General features: G+C 41.2%; 1 protein-coding gene across 4 annotated transcripts in view; it reads right to left on the minus strand.

Annotated features, from left to right (window-relative positions):
- Nucleotides 1-19,728, minus strand: part of DERA (deoxyribose-phosphate aldolase) — a 55,650-nt gene extending 35,922 nt beyond the window's left edge. For all 4 annotated transcript variants that reach the window (XM_065646528.1, XM_065646537.1, XM_065646547.1 and 1 more), the window contains exons 1-5: nucleotides 19,662-19,728; nucleotides 9,954-10,051; nucleotides 6,413-6,560; nucleotides 4,647-4,742; nucleotides 3,195-3,329 (exon numbers count right to left, since the gene is read on the minus strand). In XM_065646528.1, coding sequence (XP_065502600.1) covers nucleotides 3,195-3,329; nucleotides 4,647-4,742; nucleotides 6,413-6,560; nucleotides 9,954-10,051; nucleotides 19,662-19,692 — 508 coding nt within the window. In that variant the 5' untranslated portion in view covers nucleotides 19,693-19,728. The remainder of the gene's footprint in view (nucleotides 1-3,194; nucleotides 3,330-4,646; nucleotides 4,743-6,412; nucleotides 6,561-9,953; nucleotides 10,052-19,661) is intronic.
- Between the last annotated feature and the right edge of the window lie 2,177 nt (nucleotides 19,729-21,905).

Genomic DNA, 21,905 nt, shown 5'->3' on the forward strand with positions numbered 1-21,905 from the left:
TCCACATTCTGTGCCTAGAAACAGTATTTAAATCGTGATTTTTAGGCATAATCCATACTTTGACAAGCAATACAAGACAATGGTTGAGTAAACTATTGTAAAGTAGTATTGCTTTCAAAGCTAATAGATTGTAAAAGATATATAAGTTCACAAACTTAAATCTCATTTAATGTTATTTCCCAATGTAAATTAGCTGTCCAATGAAGTTGCTTTCATGTTCAGCACTATTAAAAAGATCTTAACAATTACTTCGTAAACACCTAGAATATATATTCTGAGTATCATAAAGAGCTCCAACAATATTTAAGAACTACTTTAAAATAACTGGACATAATTGGACATACACTAAAATATGTAATAACTAAACAAGCCTCTGAAACAAATCACAAAGCAACACTATTCTATCATGGTGACCCCAATTATTCCACAGGTTAGAAGATAAAAATATATGAATGGTAAGATAAAGCACTCCACCACATACATATTTTTGTCTATAACTCCTGAAGTTGTGAAGACAGGCAGCATGAGAAGATAACAATAAAAAATTATTAGTGTTGTAAGCATAAGCAAAGGTTCAGTCATAACTGCAAGGCAGCTCAAGCTGATGAAGCACCTTGAACATAGGCACAGTTACTGCACTAGACTTTTCAATTTTATGTAATATAGGGATCCAACATAAAAAAGACTTCTTCATCGCTTCCTTAAATGTACTTTATACATTGCTGTGTATCACATTTAATCATTAGATAGAGTTGGAAACCTGCAAGTTCACACAGGTAACATACACCTATTGAAAGCTAAAGAACAAGTCAGAACACTAGATTTTCATCAAAACATTCAAATCACCTGCTGAAGTAATTTTTTTGGATGGGCAAGTTAAATATAATTTTTCACCCTGTAGCATCATTATCTGGATGGCAAGTCAATTCTGTTCCTGAGGTAGTTTTTTTCAAGACCATGTAAATATGTGCCATACATAGATTCTTGAATAAACTTTCAGAAAACATTTGGAAATAATTTCAGTTCTGCCCTCAGTAAAAAATTGTACACTAACCAGTGCCAAAAAAAAGGATGGTGTTCAAACTTGTCATGACTTCAGCTCTAGATAAAAGAATATGGAGACCAAATCAAAAGTCATCCCTAATTTACTTATTTAGTAAACTGACAGCTTTATACTGCATCCCTTATCACTACATCTGTGTACTTATCCCCTGTAACTTGTGATCATGAAAAACACTTCATTTCCCATAAAGAAAAACCTATCAACGTATGTCCAGTTCATTTGAATCACCAATACAAACTTCCTCTCTGAATCTAGCTCTGTATTTCTACTCTGAATTCTCCTTCATGTAATCCTGGGCAATATAACATCAAGCACACATTTGCAATTGTCTGCATGCACTAACGTTCTGATCTCTGTTCTGTGCAACTTGAACTTAACAGCAGTTTGTATTAATACCATGAAGTCTGAAGCCTGGAGAAAAGGAGGCTGAGGGGAGACCTTATTGCTGTCTACAATTACCTGAAAGGAGGTTGTAGAATGGAGGGTGTTGGTCTCTTCTCCCAAGTAGCAAGTGATAGGACAAGAGGAAATGGCCTCAAGTCACACCAGGGGTGGTTTAGATTGGATATTAGGAAAAAATTCTTCATGGAAAGGGTTGTAAAGCACTGGAACAGGCTGCCCAGGGAAGTGGTTGAGTGACCATCCCTGGAGGTGTTTAAAAGCCGTATAGACAAAGTTCTTAGGGACATGGTTTAGTGTCAGATTTAGGCTACAGTTGGACTTAATGATCTTGAGGGTGTGTTCTAACCAAAATGATTCTATGATTCTGTGGTAACCAGAGTTATGTCAGAACTTGCTACCAGACAGACTTTTTCACACACAATTGCAAGTTGCTGCTCAAGTCCACTTTAGTGGTAATTTTTTAGCCTTACTGACAGATCACTGAATCAGTTCACCTTGTATCCATGCCTAATACGTGTTCCCAGTAGAATGCAGCTCCTGAAGGGGGCACCTGCTTTGTAGATCATGGTGTAGACCCTAACAAAGATACAGCATATGAAGGTGTGTGTACAGCCTTGCCACCAGCTGGTACAGAACTTGATCCATCATTCTGTATAATTTAAAACCGCTGAATCACCCAGTCTCCATATTCCAGTGATTTCCGAGGCCATACCTGAACTTAAAATAGCCACCCTGAAAGAAACAAATGTCTGCAACAACACCAATCCTTGAGAAGTCAAACATTTGTAAAGCTGCATATATTTAAGAGCAGAAGGATGGAAATGCTAAATACAACAAAAGAGGTCAAGATGTTACAGCAAGTGGAACCCAGAATATCAGTCCTGAAGACACATATGCAGAAACAAGTGCGGTTTTAGGTTCAAGTCTAACTGCTAATTGAAGCAAGGCCAAAATCAGAAAATACGATCTGTTACCACACTAATTTTATTTCCTTAACCAAACTCAGGTACCAGAGGTCCTTTATGAAGTCTTCCAAGCAAACAGGCTATTACTGCGCTGCATCATACAACTAAATGGAAAATTCATTCCAAGACAATGATGTGTTTACCTTCACATGGAGATTAGTTATAGGAGAATTGTCAACACAATGCAAATCATTAAGGAGGCAATTAGAGCAAAAACCATCTTCAGCATTATTGTTCTTACTAATTAGTAGTAGTCTACAGACACAAGAACATCAACAATAATATGAACAGTCAATTTGTACCCGCAACTTTCAGGAAAAAGAAAACAACTATAATACATATTTTTTTCAAGAATTGAAGCATGTATATTTAACAAGGTATCATCTACATCAGCAGCTCCTTGGGGGTTTTAACAAAACTGTTCAAAGAATCAGGCATCCACTTCCATTGCACTTGCTATTTTTTTAATCCTGTACACAAAATCCTCTAAAGGCATCAAAGGAATAGCCCTGAATTTTTAAAACACAAAGTCATTCTGCATGCCTGGCCTGACAGGACTTGTAACAGCATTATTTAAAAAAAACGCAACCATTCATCGTAAATTAGTAAAATAGTTTTTATTTAGTTCACTGCCCCAGATTATCAGATACTCTTAGGAGAGGGATCAAACTCTTCAAAGACTGATGTGGAGATTTGGAGAAAAGACAGAGCTTGCAGGTGCATATACAGAGGTGTAAGTTCCTTGCCAAAGGGTGGGCACTCACCTTCCCACTGGCCAGCCAGCACCAGACTCCTGCTAATGACAATGTCAATCTCTCTGGCACCATATTCCACAGCTAGCCTTATTTCAGCCAGTTTGGTTTCTAGAGGAGTTTGTCCAGATGGAAACCCAGCAGCCACTAGGAGGAAGGAAGATTCAGGCAGAGGGAAGAAATTATAAATTGACCATAAAATTACAAATACATCAAATACTCTAATACACCAAAGAGTTTGAATGTTATTCTTTTCTTATTCCTAACATGATTAAAAAAATCTAAAGGCAATTTACCCTACCCTCCATCCACAAGAAGCATTAGCTCTTCCCTCAAGAATCAATGTCCAGCAAGATACTAAGTGCATCTTGTGAAAGGGTCTCTTTCGCATGCTGCATTTTTTTTTCCAAAGCAGCCTACATAAGAAAGCACAGTATCTATTGCTTCCAGCAGAACTGAGTAAACAAGGAGTGAACTCATACAAGAAGCAATACATACATTTTTAATTCTTCCCATTTTTTTTAAGTAGTATTTCAAGTTGAATCCTAGTAATATGTTTAACAGCTAAATCACAATATAGCAAAAATTGCTTTCAATGAGATCTGCTTAAGATTACATTTATGATGTTTAAGTGCAAAACCCAAAGGTAACTCTGGAAATGGAAAAAAATAATGGCTTTGTCAGAGATCCTCTTTCTCTCTGACATATAAATGTATTTAGTATGTATTTTTCCCCTACACAACAATGAAAAATCGACAAAAAACCCCACCAGAGAACACAGATCTTAGCATTAAACACCTGATCTACCTTCAAAGTTGGACTCTGCTTTGAGTAGGAAGTTGGACCAGATGACATCCAGAGGTCCCTTCCAACCTGCATAATTCTTTGATTCTACTTGCTTATTGTAGATTCAGGACTTGTCTCTTGCATATAGTGACTGGAGAAGAGCTGGCACTATGAGATTTGTAAGTACGAGTCCTGAACCTGCAGACTGCTCAGCAGGCAATAACCTCTGCCTCTGCACACAGCTTCATTGCATTCAGCTTGTAGGATTACACTTAAACGCCAACAACTGATAGTGAAAAAAACCCTTGTATTAGAACTCCTAAAGTTCATATTGCATTATTATTATTAATATTATTATTACCATATATTTCATCTCTACTGATACTTTGTCTAGCATGCTATCTCAATTTGTTCTATTCAAGTAAAGAAAACAGTGATATATCTTAAGGATGTCTTTGAAGAGCTTCGAGCAAAACAGAATTGGCATTCCTGATTAGCTTGAAGTTGGAAAAAACCAAAAGATTATACCAGAAGCAAATCCTTCCCTCCATTCCCTTCTTTCCCCCTGCTACCTTTTTACCTTACTCTCTGAAACAAAAGCAAGTCCAGACTTCTGGATTCTTCTACATACTTTATAGTATCAAAATATTTAATTGGATATTTTTGAATAAAGCTCACCTGAAGCTACTGGTATGTCACAACCAGCAGCCATTAAGGTATTAACAGCATCGATGACTCTTGCGGGATAAACACAAACCGCTGCAACAGTAATACCTGCAAAAGCCACAGTTCACTTTTTCATATATAGATTTCCACCTTCTCAAGTACAATTCATATTATGAGCACATGTGCATCACTCTCACCTCCTGCTTCTGCATTCTCACAAGGATCTTAAGCACCTACACTAGGGATGTCTGTTATATTGCTCAAAATGTTCAGGCATTTCTCCATGATGTTACCTCCCTCATGTTCTTTCACCTGACCTTGGGAGCAAGTTTGCATTAAGAGGAGTTAAAATGCCAAGACTTTTATCAACAGCTTTCACTGGTTAATGCCAACATGTACAGTTAAGATATGCTTAGTCAGCAAATTACTGTGAGAGAAACTGCACTGCCAAGTTCTGACCTGACTTGTTGAGCCAGACTGAGCCCTACAGCAACTGAACAGTCTTTATGTTAATGCAGTCCTACTGCATTTCTAGTTAAAATGCTATTCTCTTCTAGTCTCAGATAATTGACACCATATTTAATACTTCAACTGTCAAATAGTCCATAAATCCAGGTTTTAAAAAAAGACTCATCTTCAGTATATGTATGGATTAAAACCAGAGGCCTGATTCCCCCTTTTGTTCTAAATCATGTGACTTCAATCAGTGCCCAATGCCCATGTAAAACTGAAATATTTCAACAGTAAAAGTATGCCCCAAATGTCACTGAGATTTTCTTTTTGTTAGATCATCACAAGGCCAACATGACAGGATAAAAGCCAAATGGTATTCAGTAACACATCTGGGAGCATATCTGGAAAAAATTGGAAATGCTACTTAGTTATAAAGAGGTTTTATTGATAGTTACATTGACTGTTTCAATTTGCTCCGAAGTTTTACCATGTTCAGTCTTGGGTGTAACATTGGGACTTCAGATGGAGCCTGCTTGAGTAATGTCAATGAAAGTTTTACCACTAGTTCTTAAGGGCTGTCTTCTGCCCCTTCACCTCTGTTGACTTAGCTGGGAACTCTGTGTGTGTATATGTGATACGTGCACGGCCACATACACTTACTACAAGACTGGTTCCTTGAAGTAGACTGGGCTGTAAAGACATCTCCTACCTCAACTACTGAAACAAGCAGGTAATGTTTTCAGAAGGAAAAATAACATGCTTAGCACTGTGGAATGCATCTTTTCTGACAGGCAAAGTGGCAGGCTCGGTAGTTACATACAGAAACAGTACCTAAGCATGAAATCCGAAGGAGTCATACGAACGCTGCTCCCTTTTCCAATTTACTAAGGACATCAGCAGATTAACAGAACACTCAATTACTTCCACCTTAGTGCACTGTTATTAAAAGACATACACTGAGGTTACACAACTGTGGCTTCCACATCAAATTTGCTCATTAGGTATCATAAATTACAGCATCGCCCTGAGTCCATCCTTCACTTTGGTTGCCAAACTGAGAATGGATATTTTCTCCTTGTATTCTTAGATTAACTCAAAGAAACAGATATTTTGCAGTTAGAAGTTCAGACAGTTACTTTGAATAAGACCATATAGGACCTCGTATGTTCTCACAAGACTATTAATTCTGCAACACTGCCTACCATAACTGCTTCCATTAAAGGGAGAAGAAGCCATTTTTATACCTTTCTGAAAATCGAAAAAAAAAATAATGAGGAAATGCAAACATTTTCTCTACAAAATCCACACAACAAAAACTATCATACCTTTATCATGCATGTCCAAGGCTTTCAGCAGATCCTCTCTGATGGGATGCTTTGCTTTAAAACACAGTCTGTGAACATTTGAAGGAGTATCATCGCCTGAAAGAGTGGTAAGGTCTATGCAGGTGACAGCTTTCAGCAGCCAAGCAGCCTACAAAGGGAGTGAAGCAAGGAAGACAGCGTTTCAATTTATATTTCCAAAGCCAAACTGAATTAGAAGATGCACAAAGCAGAAGCCTGGCTCTCACTCTAAGAATGAGGAAACGTATGCGATATAACATGGAGGATATGCAAAGAATGGCTAATGACAGGCAGGATTGGAAGATACTTATTCATGTTTTGAGCAGTATCTAATGGTACAGAAAGGATTTGGAATCAAAAGTCCGCTCTTTCAGAATCAAAGGATCAAATTCCAGTTTTTGTTGCAAATGCTTACAATCAAACATTTTTATCCAGACAAAAAGCAAAATTTCAAATTTAATTCTGTAAAACAAAGATAAAGACATCACTTATGTGAGGACCCTCACTGTTATAATATGCTATATAATTACAACACATGCATCGAGAGGTGCACAGGCTTGCAACTGCCAGTAACCAGATGAGTCTACACACCAGCAATTTGCACACTTGCACGTTTGCTGTGAGAGTGAAACATGGAATCAGTGGGGGGTAACAACACAGACTTCTTAAAACTTAGGGTCTAGACTCCAGATGTTTCCACTTTCTTTTGTGTGAATCAAGACTAAAAAACCAGCTGTAATTATTTCATGCAAAAACAATAGCAAGAGCTAAGTGTCAAGGCTAAAGCATTCTTTAGATGAAAATGCTAAAGAATTGCAAGAGACTTATTAAGCAGAGAATGGAACAGAAGCAGAACTAAAGTTTTTTTGAGCTTTTTTGCTGAACAAAAATTGAGCTTAAGACGTTATTTTGAAATTTTTGTTGAAGGTCTTCCAGCAAATTGTCATTCAAAGTGATGGCTTCACTAAAAGGAGACATCTCTTAGTGGGCACTTGTTCAAGAAAGTGAGAGTTTGCAACGGCAAAGTCCATTTGAGTCCATAAAGTGCCTCTCTGACTGCTCTGCTCTGTGACACAATTTGTCAGTATAGACAGCAAAACTTGTTGTATCTGCATGGAGGTATTACTCTGCAAATCTTAAGTGGCTGGCCAGCCTACTAACCTTTCACACTTTGCTGATGGGAATCTCCTTTCTGAACTTGCAGTAAATGTTACACCAAAAGCTGCCTTGGGGTGACCGAACAGAGTAATGAACCGTTACTGGCCTCTGTTACTCTAAGCTTGACTGCTTGTTTCTAACTGATTTACACTTTCACCCTATAATACCTCAAAAGGGTTCTTCACTTTAAATGGTTTTAAGGTTTTTTTACATTGATTTTTTTATCCTTAATTTGAGAGAATTTTTGTCTCATCTCTTATGACATGAATCATAAAGTCATCAAGACAGATGTAGTCATGGAGTTCTAAGAACTGCTATGAACTTCCTTTTTTAAAGGATTTTTCAAATGTGTATTTTGGGAAATGGGCTTCAAAGTTTGAGTCTGTGGTGTTACTTACATCCAAACACGTAAAGGTTCAAAATAATCTCTGTGCAATAAACAGCACATGACTGTTCTGCAATAACAGTGTTCAAATACAGGAGAGATGCTTCTGGCATTCTTCAAAGTAAAACCTTATTTGAGTAGCTCAGTACCAATGTTACTACACAGGAGAGGGGAGAAGTTTTAGTAAAAATCAAACTTTGTCCTACAGCGATGTTGAGGGAGTGACACTAAATCCCTTTCTTCCTGATGATTCTTTGTAATCAAGGCCTGTGGCTCTCTATGTCTTAGTTCTTCATACAGCAACTTCGGTCAAATCAGAAGACTTACTTTTTACATTACTGCACCTGCAGTATCTGAAGATGGCCAAGGTTCTGGAATACCCTCTGGATTTTCCCACTAACGCTATTTACCAACCCTGGGCCACTGGACTGCCAAACTTGGTATCAAGTGGCTTTCCATGCATAAGAAGCTCTTGATAAATGCTGAGCTGGTGTCTAACTTTTCTCAGTTTATGTCTATTTTTAATTCATTCATAACGTTCAAAGCACAAACTTCCAGGTTCATGTAGCAGGCAGAAAGTTGTGTTCTACCACCTTCCAGTAGGATCTTACACATCTACATCAAATTATCCCCAAACTCTCATCTGCAAGACCTGTGCTCATTGTGAACACAGCTTGAGCCACCCCAGAATGGTTGCCTGATACGCTAAGCTCAGGATGTCAAATACTTTGACCAGTTTTTTTGAAGAATTAAGTATAATTAAATTATTCTTGCTTTGTTCTACTATGTTGCACTGTTAGGATTTATCCTTTATTGTCTCCTTCCTCCCACTTCCAGGTTTTCAGTTATTCCTGCAAGCAAACGACTTATTTGGCGTACAGAGGGGAGGAATCACACACATTTGCTTGCAGAACAGTTGTCTGGTGAATGAAGAATCAATTTGTCCTTTGGACACCAGTTACAGCCCCACGGCTGAGAGCTCACCTGGACCTCTGGGTCTGCTCCACAGCATTTTTTCAGACCTTGCCCTTGGCTGAACGCCAGCAAAAACACCGGCAGCATCCTGCCGCCAGCTCTGCCCGCCGCCCCCTCTCAGCGCTTCCCCAGCGCGTGGCCGAGCCTCACCTGCTCTGCTCTGCAGAACAGATCGGCTTATGTCGCTGACCTGATGGCTTCACGTTACGATTCTCGTCTACAAACTGGAGAAACCAACTTGTATACTGGGCCAGTATCTGTCAATTCTGACAGGGGGGCTGTAACCGCAGAGGTTGAGGGTAAAGACAGTCTAAACGTTTGTGTTAAACGAATAAAAGACAGCCTTGAAGAAAAGTTCATTTGTGCCACTGGCTTTAGTAGTAGCTTACTTAAACCTATTTTATACCAAGATGGACAATAACTGATCATTTACCTTATTTCAGGACTTAAGAAATCAGTCCCCTTAACATTAATGGGCTCTTTCTTTTTTTTTCCTTTTCTTTTTCCTTTCTGTCCCCCAGTCCCATAGCCAGTGAGAATTTTTCAGTTTTAGGTAAGATCTAGTTAAGCAAAGAAATCACACATGTTGGTGATGTTTAAGTACAGAAAAATCATCCAGGTAGGTCAAACTTGACAGGGACCATGATCATATCTTACAGCTTTAAAATTAAAAAATGAGAAGGCAGCATGCAGAGAAGTCTGTCTGGGAAACAGAATAAATGTGGTGGGATAGTAACATACAATTTAATCCACTCATGAATAAAGATGACTTAAATTCATTTGCAGTTTTGCCACTCATGAGTTATAAGGTTTTTAACTTGTTTGGATAAAGGCGTCACCTTATTCCATCCCATCATCATCAAATACAAATTATTAAAATAAGACATGGACAAGCACATCTTTTAAGTTTACATGCATCTTGAAAAAAATTCAATATTGCAGCGTGGAGAGGGAGAGTGACTGCTTTAAGAATACAGGAACAGAATGCATAAAAAGAGCACTTACTTGCCAATTACCTTTCACAGTTCTCCACTTTTTAATTTGTTCTGCATGCCTCACAACCGCAGGTCGATTCACATGCACTTTTGAGATCCAGCCAAGTTCTGAGGTGGGAAAATAAGATTAAAAAAAAGTCTCATCTATTTCTGTGTTCTTTTAATAGATGGTGTGGGACTTCAGAAGAAAGGGTGGTGAGATACTGGCACAGGCTGCCCAGAGAAGCTGTGGATGCCCCATCCCTGGAAGTGTTCAAGGCCAGGCTGGACGGGGCTTTGGACAACCTGGTCTAGTGGAAGGTGTCCCTGCCCATGGCAGGGGGGTTGGAACTAGATGATCTTTAAGGTCACTTCCAACCAAAACCATTCTATGACTCTATGACTGCAGCTTGGTTTGGGATCTCTGAAGTGCATGTTGTGCTTTTATGTCCTTTTAAGGGCTTGCATATTTATCACTAGTCCAAAATATCATAATAGCATTAACTTCTGTTATGGTATGATCTGTGAACTGGATGTTTCACACAGCATGTTTTGTTTGCCATTACAGCTGGATTAATTTACTACTGATGACAGACACTGTGTTGCCAGTCCCGGACTATGAAGTTTATTACACATGTAGCATACTAAAAACCCCCACAAAACAGCCTTCTGCCATTGCTTGCACCCCACACAGTCACCAAAACCTCTGGACAGACCCTTGAAGAGCAAAAATTTGAGTTGTTATTGTCTAGAGCTAATTTTACTGAACTTGCTACTATGGCCCGACTAATTGCAAGTTTCCAAAGGCAATGAATTCCTAGGTAACATATCTGCCTGGAAGTTGCTGAGATGCACGTCTGCCTGAGAAGTGCTCACCTTCCCAAGCACACTGGAGGACTCAGGGCAACATCTTCAACGTGTGAATTCCTTCAGATGCCCACTGCAGACAGCCTGGCTCACAATTTCAAAGAGTTTCAGTATCCATAAATAATAACCAGACCCAAAGAGAAGCAGATACTCAACATTTACTAAAATAATGTAACTGTCTAAAAACAGAAGCACAAAAATTGGACACTGCTTAAGGAAGGGTGACTGATAAAGGAGAACTGAGAGTTCGGGCCCTTGAATCTTTAAATTTCTGCTTAGTATGATAAACCAAAACTGTATTTTTGAATGTTAGTAAACACAGACTGCTCACAGAAGTACACAGGAAAAAGAAATCAGAAGATGCTTAAAATCTCTCATATCCCAAAGCATAAATAATTCTTCTTAATACTAATTATATAAGCAATCCATTAAAATACTCTGAAAACAACATCAACAATCATTCACCACCAAACATCAGCAAATTACCACCATCGATCATCAAATACCATCATCAGTTTAGGTCAGTATACGGACACGGGCTCAGATACTAAGAGATAATAATTCTGGGTGACTTAATTTGTTAAGAGCATCTCATCTATATGAGTCTTCTTCACTACTGTATTAAACTTGCATTTCCCTCAAGCACATTGATTTTAAAAAGTTTAAAACTTTAAAAAAAGCCGATAGCCCAAATCACTAATTCTGTACAGAAATCTCATCCTCAAATTCTTTTCTTCCTACTTTATAGTTTTAATAGCTAAAAAAAAGTGCAGAACTAATATACTAGCTAAAGTATTTGTAAATACAAGCTTGTTTTCCTAATTAGACTTACAAAAAGCCCTGGAGAAACCAATTTAGGTAAAGATGACTCAGTGGAAATGCAGGACAAAGGCATGAAACACAGCTAAACAAAATGTTGTTCCAAGCACAGTTAAGGCACCTTGCTACCGCTTTCCTATCACCCCATACAAGTAATCGGATGAACAGTATCTGCAAGGTCAAAATGTTGGCCAAAAGCAAAAAAAGTTAAACCAAAGAAGGAATTGCAAGGGAATCCTAAGGAATTTAAGGATTTATTTAAGACTTCAGCATCAGTCTCACTATATGGTGAAAAAGTAAAGCAGGCGCTTGCAAAGTTGCAAACCATTTGAACAACAAACTCTCGTTACTTCTCTCCCCTTTCAAAGCCATGGGCTTATTCATTCTGCCCCAAAAGCAAGAAGCTCAACTGACATGTAGAAAGCAGGTGAGAAAAGCTACTGCTACAAAACTCATTGCTAGAACTTTCCTTCTTTTTGAGTATCAATAAATGCAAACCATATAAACACAGACAGCTGAAATATAATATAAGCTACCGAAACCTCTACATCCTCCGCAGTTGCTTTAAGGTTGAGGCTCCTATGTGAGCAGCAGAGACCATATATCTCTTCCCATGGGGCCATTATAGGCAACACTTGACAAAGTCCAGGAAAACACAAACAGATAGATAGATAGATAGATAGACAGACAGACAGATAGAAAGATAGAAAGAACACAAACTGTTGTGATTCTCCTACTATATGCCACATGCTCAAGTGGAATAATTTAATCATAATCCAATTTACCAAGATAACTTTTGAACCCTATTGGATGCATGGTGACGTTTTGGCCCCTTTGGAAACCACAATAAAAGCAAAACAAGCAGTTTAGATGAGGTACTCAGCTTCTTGCTCTCTAATAAGGATCCTGAAGCTTTGCCCAAAGTTACCTGGGAGAGTTACCATATACCCGCTGATCAGCAATAGCTGATTCAATGTTCTTAGCTATTTGCAAATATGATGAAATTCATTGGCATAAGCCCTTTTCACTGTATAACATGTTTTACCTTCTGTTTTTAATAGCTCAAGACTAGTCATGAAGGCAACTCACACCTGGCAACTCAATAAGGTGCAATATCTAATTTTTGTGCCTGAAACGCAAGTTTCCTTGAAAGACCATAGAATTTGGATCTTTAGGTATATTTTTGAATGTGGGATATTGAACCACTGTGCCCAGCAAAGGCAGAAAACTTTAAAAATATATAAAAATAATTAAAAAAAAATCAGAACTCCATCCTGTCTGTCCAACTTCATGTGATACATTACGCAGCTTACTAAAGGAAATAAAATGGTGTAATAAAAAAACCACACGGCAAGGAAGGACAAAGGTTCTGGTGATACGTAGCAGCAGATGGAGACTTCTATCTAACACCGACCTTTTATTCAAGCCCACTTCTCCATTAATTAAAGCAGTGGGCAAGTGAAAACAAATATGTCTCAGCGTAATTGTCTCTAAATAGACTTTCAAAGTTTGCCATGTGAGGTCTCACCAAACTGCTAAATGTGTCTCTATTCAGAAAAATCACTCACAATTCCAGGGTTTTTTTTTTCTTGCATTAAAAATCAGAATAAAACCATTATTTGAAATAGAACTGACTGCCTTTGGATTCTCCTCCTCCCCCACCCCTCCAAGCTTTATGATTTAGTATCTGGCTAAGGAAAACGATATTTAATTAGGCTCATTAACCTTGCAGTGTGAACATGTCTTTTTTTTTTTTTTAAATAAGTCATCTGCTAGTCATCTGCACAGTCATGTAGCTTCAGGGATAAAAGTAATTAAAGCAGTTACACTATAGCTAATTAGCCAATATTCTGTAATCACTCTTCAAGTTTAGTTTTTCCTCTGAAGACATTTGAAAAAATCATATTCAAAAATCTAACAGGAAATTCATCTCCTCTCTTTGAAGGACATGAATCCAAAAATACCAGCCATTTCCTCAGAATACAATAAATAAAACCACTTCATTAGTATAATTACATAAATGCCTAAGATACCTAATACATTCCTCATAAAACAGACTAAGCTTTTCAGAAGATTTTTAAAAAACTGTGTAGATGGCATCCCTTCAGATGGTGAAACAGAAAGCTCAAGAATGCCTGAGGCTGTAGTTTCACAAGTATTTTAAGGCAGCACAGTCCCCAAAAGAAGCTGCCCCCTCAAATGGTTATTTCCTCCTCTGTGCCAGAAACAGCATGTGTGCTCCTGCTCTTACCATGAACACACGATAAAATGGGAAAGGGAAGTGATGAAAGGTGTTATTTCTGGAGAAGCGAGTGAAACTGTGCCCTGAACCTTTGGTGGAGAACGGAAACATTCGGCTGGCCACAGGCTGACCCCAGCTGGCCATGCACGGCCAAGCAAAACCACTGAAGAGAGAGTAAAGGCTTCAGCGATCACACCATGTAAGCTCTCTAGAGGTTTGGGGGTTATTCAGTTTCTTGAGACAGACGCTGTAGTTATTACCCCATAGTGACTCTTGCTATGGACCTATTTTGACTTCAGATGGGTCTTCTTTATATGAGAGAAGTTCAATCCCCAAGTCATCAGCATTCAGATACTCAAAGCAGGACACTAAGGCATGAGCCCTGAACTAGAAATCAGCTCTACTATCTTGTGACATTAGTGAAATCATACAACATTGACCATGGATTGTATGAAATGGACCACAGTATCCTCCAAAGCACTTTGAAAACCCCTGACAAGCCCTCCCTCAGAAAGTGAGCTGCAGAACAACAGGAGCTTGGTTTCCTGCAGGTCCAACTCCTTTGCTGCTCCCTCTCTTCTTCCCTGGCTCCAGAGACGTCTCCTCACCCCAAAAACGCAGCTCTGATGTTATGGTCCTTACAACCATGGAGTAAAATAGGTTGTTGTTACATGCATAAAGCCCTCCTAAAAAAAGATGTAATGAAAAGTCGTAATTGTTGAGCTGTGCCTGCCTTACCCTCAACAGAGGGACTAATCTGGTCACTAATTTGGTCAGTGACTGACTTATTTCTGAGACATCTATCTGTCCTTCAAATTTGACTAAAATTATCCAGCAGATTCAAAAGGTGTTGGAAAGGAACAGTGAAGAAACGAAGCCACAGTACAGGCTAAAACCAGCTATTAATATATTAGAACAGAATTATGCTGTCTTGAAAAGGGATGCAACACTTCATTATCTAAATGCCACTTACCAAGAGGCTAGCTCTCACATGTAAATGGCTCAGAAATATCAACTATAATTAAAAATACCAATTGAAACATAATGAACATATTTCTGGCCCTCCAACTAGAGGGGCTGAGCAACACAGATGTTTTTTAAGAATCCAAGAACACACTTTGCAAAACAACTGTAACTAATTATTCATTACTCTAAATACATGTGTGTGTGTGTATACATATATATACACACATACCTAAACAGACAAACACAGGTAAAAAAAAACATATAATCATAGAATAATTTGGTTTGGAAGATCTCCAAAGGTCATTTGTCCAACCTCTTGTGCAAAGCAGGGTCAGCTCTGAGCTCAGACCAGGCTGCTGAGGGCTTTATTCACTTGTGTTTTGAGAGTCCCCAAGGATGGAGACTACACAGCATCTCGGAGAAACCTGCCCCATCACCTGACTGTCCTGCATCAAGATGTTTTTCTTATATCCAGTCTGAACGTCTCTCAAGACAAGCCTGTTGTCTTGTTTCATCTTACCATGCAATGAAGAGCCTGGCTCTGCTTCCTGGATACACTGCCCGTGATGAGCAGGGATGAGGGATGAGCAGGCTGCTGTTACGACTCCCAAAGCCATCTCTTCCCCAGGCTGAACCACCCCAGATGCCTCAGTGTCTCCTGACCAGGCAGGTGCTCCAGCCCCTGACCATCTTGGTGTCCCTCTGCTGAACTTGTGACACTTTATCAATCTCCTTATTCTATTGGGGGGCAACAAAACTGGACACAGTCTTCCAGAGACAGTCTAGCAAGTGCTGAGCAGAGGGGACGATCCCAGGAGCTGCTGGCCGTGTCCCCGCTGGTACAGCCCAGGAGGCCACCGGCCGTCTCTGCTGCCAGGGCACTGCTGGTGGTGCCCAGCTCGCTGCCCACCAGGCCCCGGGGCCTTTCGGCAGAGCTGCTCCCCAGGCAGGCAGGGCCCAGCCTGGGGCTGCCGGGGCTCGTCCTCCCGGGGCAGGGCTCTGCCTTCGGCCCTGCTGAGCATCACTGGGCTCCTGTTGACCCATTTTCCCAGCCAGTTTGTGCCCCTCTGATCTGGCTAATTTAGTGTGATCTGGAAAGCTTATGAGCAAGTAGTCTTTCACCTCCTCCAGGTCATTGAAAAAAAGCATTAAACAGGATGGGTTCCAAGCCAGACCCCTGCATTACTCTACTCGGTACCAGCCTCAAAGTAGAATACGCTATCTGCTGGGTTTTAAACATCTCACTTGCCATTTTCTGGGTCTACCCAAGGTTACCGAATGTCTTTCTTCCTCTATGAGTTCTGAAGTTGTTGCATCAAAATTCCACCTGCAGGGCACAGAAAACCCATGTGGCAGATGTCTGGATCCCCACAGTTAAACCAAAGGAGTATGCTACTAGCCTACGCTACAAAATGGATGCTCATTGATACGCTTCACTATTTTGTTGTGAAGTGGCATGTGATGCTTTTCTGAAAAGTGACAAAACATGAAGCACCTGGTCCATTATACTCCAGAGTCTCTGGGAGCAGAGCAGGAGAGGCAGACTCCTTTCAGCCCCTGCAGGCATTGTGGTGAACCTGAGTACCCAGGAATGACTCCACAAACAGTTTCTGTGGAATGACAAACTTGTAAAATTCCTTATGCACCTTCTTTACAGGACTCTTTGATGGCAAATGTGTCCATGTATTAGACTAGTGACCCTCTGACTGGTTGATGTAAATCACTAGGGTTTTTTTATCTGTACCTGTTCTTTATTCCATGTAAACACCTTGTTCTTAAGGAAGGAAGGGTTTTTGTAAAAACATATTTATTTTACCAAAAAAAAAAAAAATCACAAAGAAAAGCATTATATGCCATGATTTGAGAAGAGTTTGGCTTGTTATTGATAAACAAATAAATGCTCTCTAATGGCAGCATCAGAAATTTACTGCTTAAATAATGACATTGGGTAGCAATCACAGCAATAGAAGATACAGAGAAAAAAGGAGTCCAATAATAGATTTTTAAGTATAAGATATTTTACCACTAGGTGTCCCCGTTAGAAAACTGTAGTCCTACAGAATGCTCTGAGATACAGGGCAAATCATTTGAATTACTGCTAAAGCTGCTCGCACAAGCTGGCAAAACCTTCAAAAGCCAAAGTGCCTAAGTCACAGAAGCAGCGTGTATCATTAGCAACCATGAAAGATAAAGAAAAGGATTTAACATGTCCTTTTGAGTACTGCAAACAGCTAAGATACAGCAACTTACTTAAATACAGCACTTAATATATTTCAGATGTGTTATTTGGTGGGAGAACAAATGGCAGTGAGATTGAGGTCTCCCTTTAAAGTAGCCACCATAATGCAGCTGTTAAAACCAGACACAGTGGATATGCTGCCACTTAATACAAACATTCCCCCACTACACCTGCCCTGTGCATCTAATTCAGCTCATTTTGACTGCAATTGATTTAAACAAAGATCACTGGGAAGTGATGGCAACAAGTACCTACAAATAAGCTGAGGGCAGTGGCCTTTCCAGGTAAATCAGTTGCAGTTGGAAGAGGTCACATGGCGCAGCCCAGAAGACATCCATCTCTGTGCTTTCCGTGAATAATCTTGAGCATTAGTTGACTGCATCTTGGGTAGGGGAGGGCTACTTATGGGAGGAGAAAGAGTTATAGAAAATATTTAGAATATACTCAAAGATGGTTTTAGTGGGTGCAAAAAAAATAATTATCTTGTGCTGGTCAGCTGCACATTGAATACTTTCCCCTTGACTACATTTGTACAGCAAGAACCAGACAAATGTGAGGTTGCCTGTCTCTGCCAATAATTTCCCTACTCAGCAGCATAGCCTTCCTTACATGTAAGCTTGTCTGTCAGAGGATGACTGTTTGATAGGAACTGAACTGACTTCACAATCAAATTTCTGGACTGCCCACACATACTGACAATTAATTATAAGATTAAATTTACAGTAAGAAAAAGCATAACACATGCCTAGTTTAAAGTAACAGGGCTGCATTTGCAAACTTCTGTGCTCACCTTTTTCCTAACAGACACTGAAGTTTTGCTGCTATGTTATTATCATGTTTGTTTCAGCAAAAAGATGCAGTTCAGATGGCTACAGCGGAAACTCACCTGTCCCTGTAAGCAGCCCACAGGATAAGCACATCAGAGAGTAACTTGACAGCTCACGTTTAGGAGTTACATGTCAGTCATTTTCGAGAATGAAAACAGAGTCAAATTTCAGTTGTTCACAGGCTAATTGTTTAAACTGCATGTTAACTCTGCAAAAATGCCTATGCTTGTGCTAGAGATGGGGCACATGACACTACACAGTGTGGCCTGCTGAACTCTGCTCATGCTAAATTCCAGATCTCCCCGTTCCACACCAGCTGTCCTTTGCTTCCTGTCTTCCATGACACCATCCCTACATCTCCACCCCTTAATTGCCCACCTGCTCGCATTGACCAAATTATCATAACTTAGAGGCAGACTGTAGGAAGGCCAATCACCTTAACTCATTCCACTACTGCAGTTGGGGTTTTCTGGGTGAAGTCAGAGACCTGTAGCCATTTCTCCATCCCTACCCCCTGCCATCAGCAGAAGAGGAGCTCCATTCAGGAAATGGTAGAGAAACCCTTTCTTGGCTGCTCTCTGCCTTACCTAGGGCACAGCCACCTTTCAGGCCCAGACGCCACCTGCAAAGTCCTTATCAGCCTTCAGAGAGCAAGCGACAAAGAGAACAGCAAGAAAAGTCCTGAGTTTACAAATCAGATTTCAACTGATTAAAAATGTTTTGAACACCTTGGGGAAAAGGGAGCGGGGGAAGGTTTATCCAGTGAGAACCAGAAAGGTGCACAAGAGGGGGCCGGGCACAGCTTTGTGACAGGACTAGCGCTGCCAAGTCCCTGGAGCACCAAAGGGAAAACAAGCCTCCTACAGCCCTCCCAGCTGAAGAGAGAGCCTGAATAATATGTCATGAGTATATGCTAAAGGATCTATGGGAATCATGAGTCTATTTCCATTTTGGCTTTTTGGAAACACAAGGGTTTGCAGCAGCCTGGCTCATACACCCTGAGGCGGGTCAGCCAGGGCCGGAGAAGAGGCGAGGCCGGGCGGGCGGAGACCGCATCTGGAATATTGTGTTCAGTTCTGGGCCCCTCAGCTCAAGAAGGGCAGGGAGCTGCTGGAGAGAGTCCAGCGCAGAGCCACGAAGATCATGAAGGGTGGGGAGCACCTGCCTTATGAGGAAAGGCTGAGAGAGCTGGGTTTCTTGAGCTTGGAGGAGACTGAGGGGTGACCTCATTAATGTTTATAAATATGTAAAGGTGAGTGTCAGGAGGATGGAGCCAGGCTCTTCTCGGTGACAACCAGTGATAGGACAAGGGGCAATGGGTGCAAACTGGAACACAGGAGGTTCCACTTAAATTTGAGAAGAAACTTCTTCCCAGTGAGGGTGACGGAGCACTGGAACAGGCTGCCCAGGGAGGTTGTGGAGTCTCCTTCTCTGGAGACATTCCAAACCTGCCTGGACGCCTTCCTGTGTAGCCTCATCTGGGTGTTCCTGCTCCGGCGGGGGGATTGGACTGGATGATCTTTCGAGGTCCCTTCCAATCCCTAACATGCTGTGATTCTGTGAGTCCGGCCGCACCGCCGGGAGCCACCGGGCCCCGCCACTCACCTGCGCTCTTCCGCCCGCTCCCGGGGCGGCCGGCCCTCCCCGAGCAGCGCTGCCCGCTTTGCCGCCTGGGGAACCCTCACGCCACGGCTCCGCAGCGAACGGCGCTCGCCGCAACAGCCGGGCCCAGGCCCGCCTCCACGGCCCCGGCCCTCCCCGCAGGCCGCCGCCCCTTACCCAGCTTGGTGCCCGGGTTTCGTCCCGCCATGGTCGGCGCTGCCGCCGGCTCTCCGCCCCCCTGCGGCCGACCCGGGCGGGGCGGGCAGGCTTCGGCCTTGCCGGTCCCGCCCCGCGTGGGCGGGGAGCTCCAGCCCCGCCGCCACCATCGCGCCAGCCCCGCGCCCATCGCACCGCGGCTGCCGGTAACGACGCAGCCAAGGCCGACCCCCGCCCCTCAGCCTCCGCTGGGTAAGACACCACAGCCGTTTTGTGGCGGGAACTAGTGCGTATATTCCGTTCCTTCAGTGACAAATAACACCTCACTTCGCTGTCTTGATGGTAATGAGTCCAGGCAACTTCCAGTTTCTTCAAGTTGGATCTTCACGTAGAAACTAGTGTCTTGTATACGCAATGGGCTCTATAAACTTAGGGACTTGGAACATCTCCCTTATGAGGAAAGGCTGAGGGAGCTGGGTCTCTTTAGTTTGGAGGAGACTGAGGGGTGACCTTATTAATGTTTATAAATACATAAAGGGTGAGTGTCAGGAGGATGGAGCCAGGCTCTTCTCGGTGACAACCAGTGATAAGACAAGGGGCAATGGGTGCAAACTGGAACACAGGAGGTTCCACTTAAATATGAGAAGAAACTTCTTCACAATGACGGTGACACGGCACTGGAACAGGCTGCCCAGGGAGGTTGTGGAGTCTCCTTCTCTGGAGACATTCCAAACCCGCCTGGACGCCTTCCTGTGTAGCCTCATCTGGGTGTTCCTGCTCCGGCGGGGGGATTGGACTGGATGATCTTTATAGGTCCCTTCCAATCCCTGACATTCTGTGATTCTGTGACTTTGTAAAGCTTTCTAGTAACACCCGCAAAATGAAAGTCTGGTAACAAAGCCACAGACAACAGCCTGTACTTTTTTCCAGAGTTCTAATGATGCAAACTCACATGAAAAATGTGTTAAACATTGTTAATATGTTCATTTAGATGAGACATCTTGAAACTTTAGCCCTATTTGCTCAGTGCTAGCAAAGAAACCACAAACTCCCAACAGCACCATGTAAAGCAGCAAAGGGGCACAGCTCTGAGATCTGAGGACACTATTCCAGACTTTTTATGAAATGCTACACAACCTGCTTGAAAATACAACACAGAGACCACAGCCTGCCAGAAGTTTCACCATGGGCTGGGGTGTGTGAGTTACTTGTTTTAAACGCATCCTTCAGCTTGTAAAATGAACAGCTTTCTACGCTGAATTACTACATTTGGAGATGTTATAAGCCTTAACAGATTTAATACGGCTTAAACAATAGGTCTAAATCAGAGCGTTACAACTTGCTTGTTTTTAAATTGAAATACACAACTGCAAAAGTAATTTTAGGGTAAACTCTGAAATAACATATCCTTAGTGCTACTATTGCACTAAGAAACCATGATTTGTGATACCATTCTCTGTTTTCCTTCTTAGTTTCCCCTCGCAGCAGCTGAAGCTGGAAGGGACCTCTGTCAACCACTTGAGTTCAACCACCTGCTCCAGCAGGCTCAGCTATGGCTGCATCCAGCTGGGTTTTAAGTATCTTCAAGAATGGAGACATCACAACCTTTCCAGGCAGGCTGTTGCAGTGTTTGACTGCCCTTCACAATGGAAGTGTTTTCTAATGTTCAGACAGAATTGCCCATATTTTAATTTATACCCAAGTTTTCAAATGTTAAGCTTCAACTTTCTAAGATGATAGCATTACTGTACTCCTGGGAAAAAAGTCCTGAAGAACAGCAAGGACAAGTGTGAACATGAAAAAAAAAAAAAGTAAAAAGGTATATGAATATATATGTACACCTCTGTTTAACTTTTCCCCCTTCCATACAGAGTGCATTATGTAAACCTTTCAGCATAACATTAAAGGGAGTGACAAGTGAAAGAATGGCAATATTTTCTTTAATGAAGAAAATACTATTTGTAACCTTGAAAGAGTAACTTTTTAATCCAGTCTGGAGAACTAAACCCAAGCCTTATACATATTAATAGCCAACCTCTGAGATTTTCATGTACAATCAAATATTTCAGGCAGCACGTTTAATTTAGGAGTTTTCACTGGTTTTGATTTTAGAGACTCACATTTACATTTAAACTTTAAAGAATAAAAAGACACAAAGCTTACATATCAAAGAACTTGCCAGCCTCTGTACCAACACTAAAACATTCTTATTACTTTCCCTCTGTATAGTACAAAACCAAGATGCTAGAAAGGCTTATGTAATTA

Source organism: Caloenas nicobarica, chromosome 1 (genome assembly GCF_036013445.1).
Source record: "Caloenas nicobarica isolate bCalNic1 chromosome 1, bCalNic1.hap1, whole genome shotgun sequence".
Lineage (NCBI taxonomy): Eukaryota > Metazoa > Chordata > Aves > Columbiformes > Columbidae > Caloenas > Caloenas nicobarica.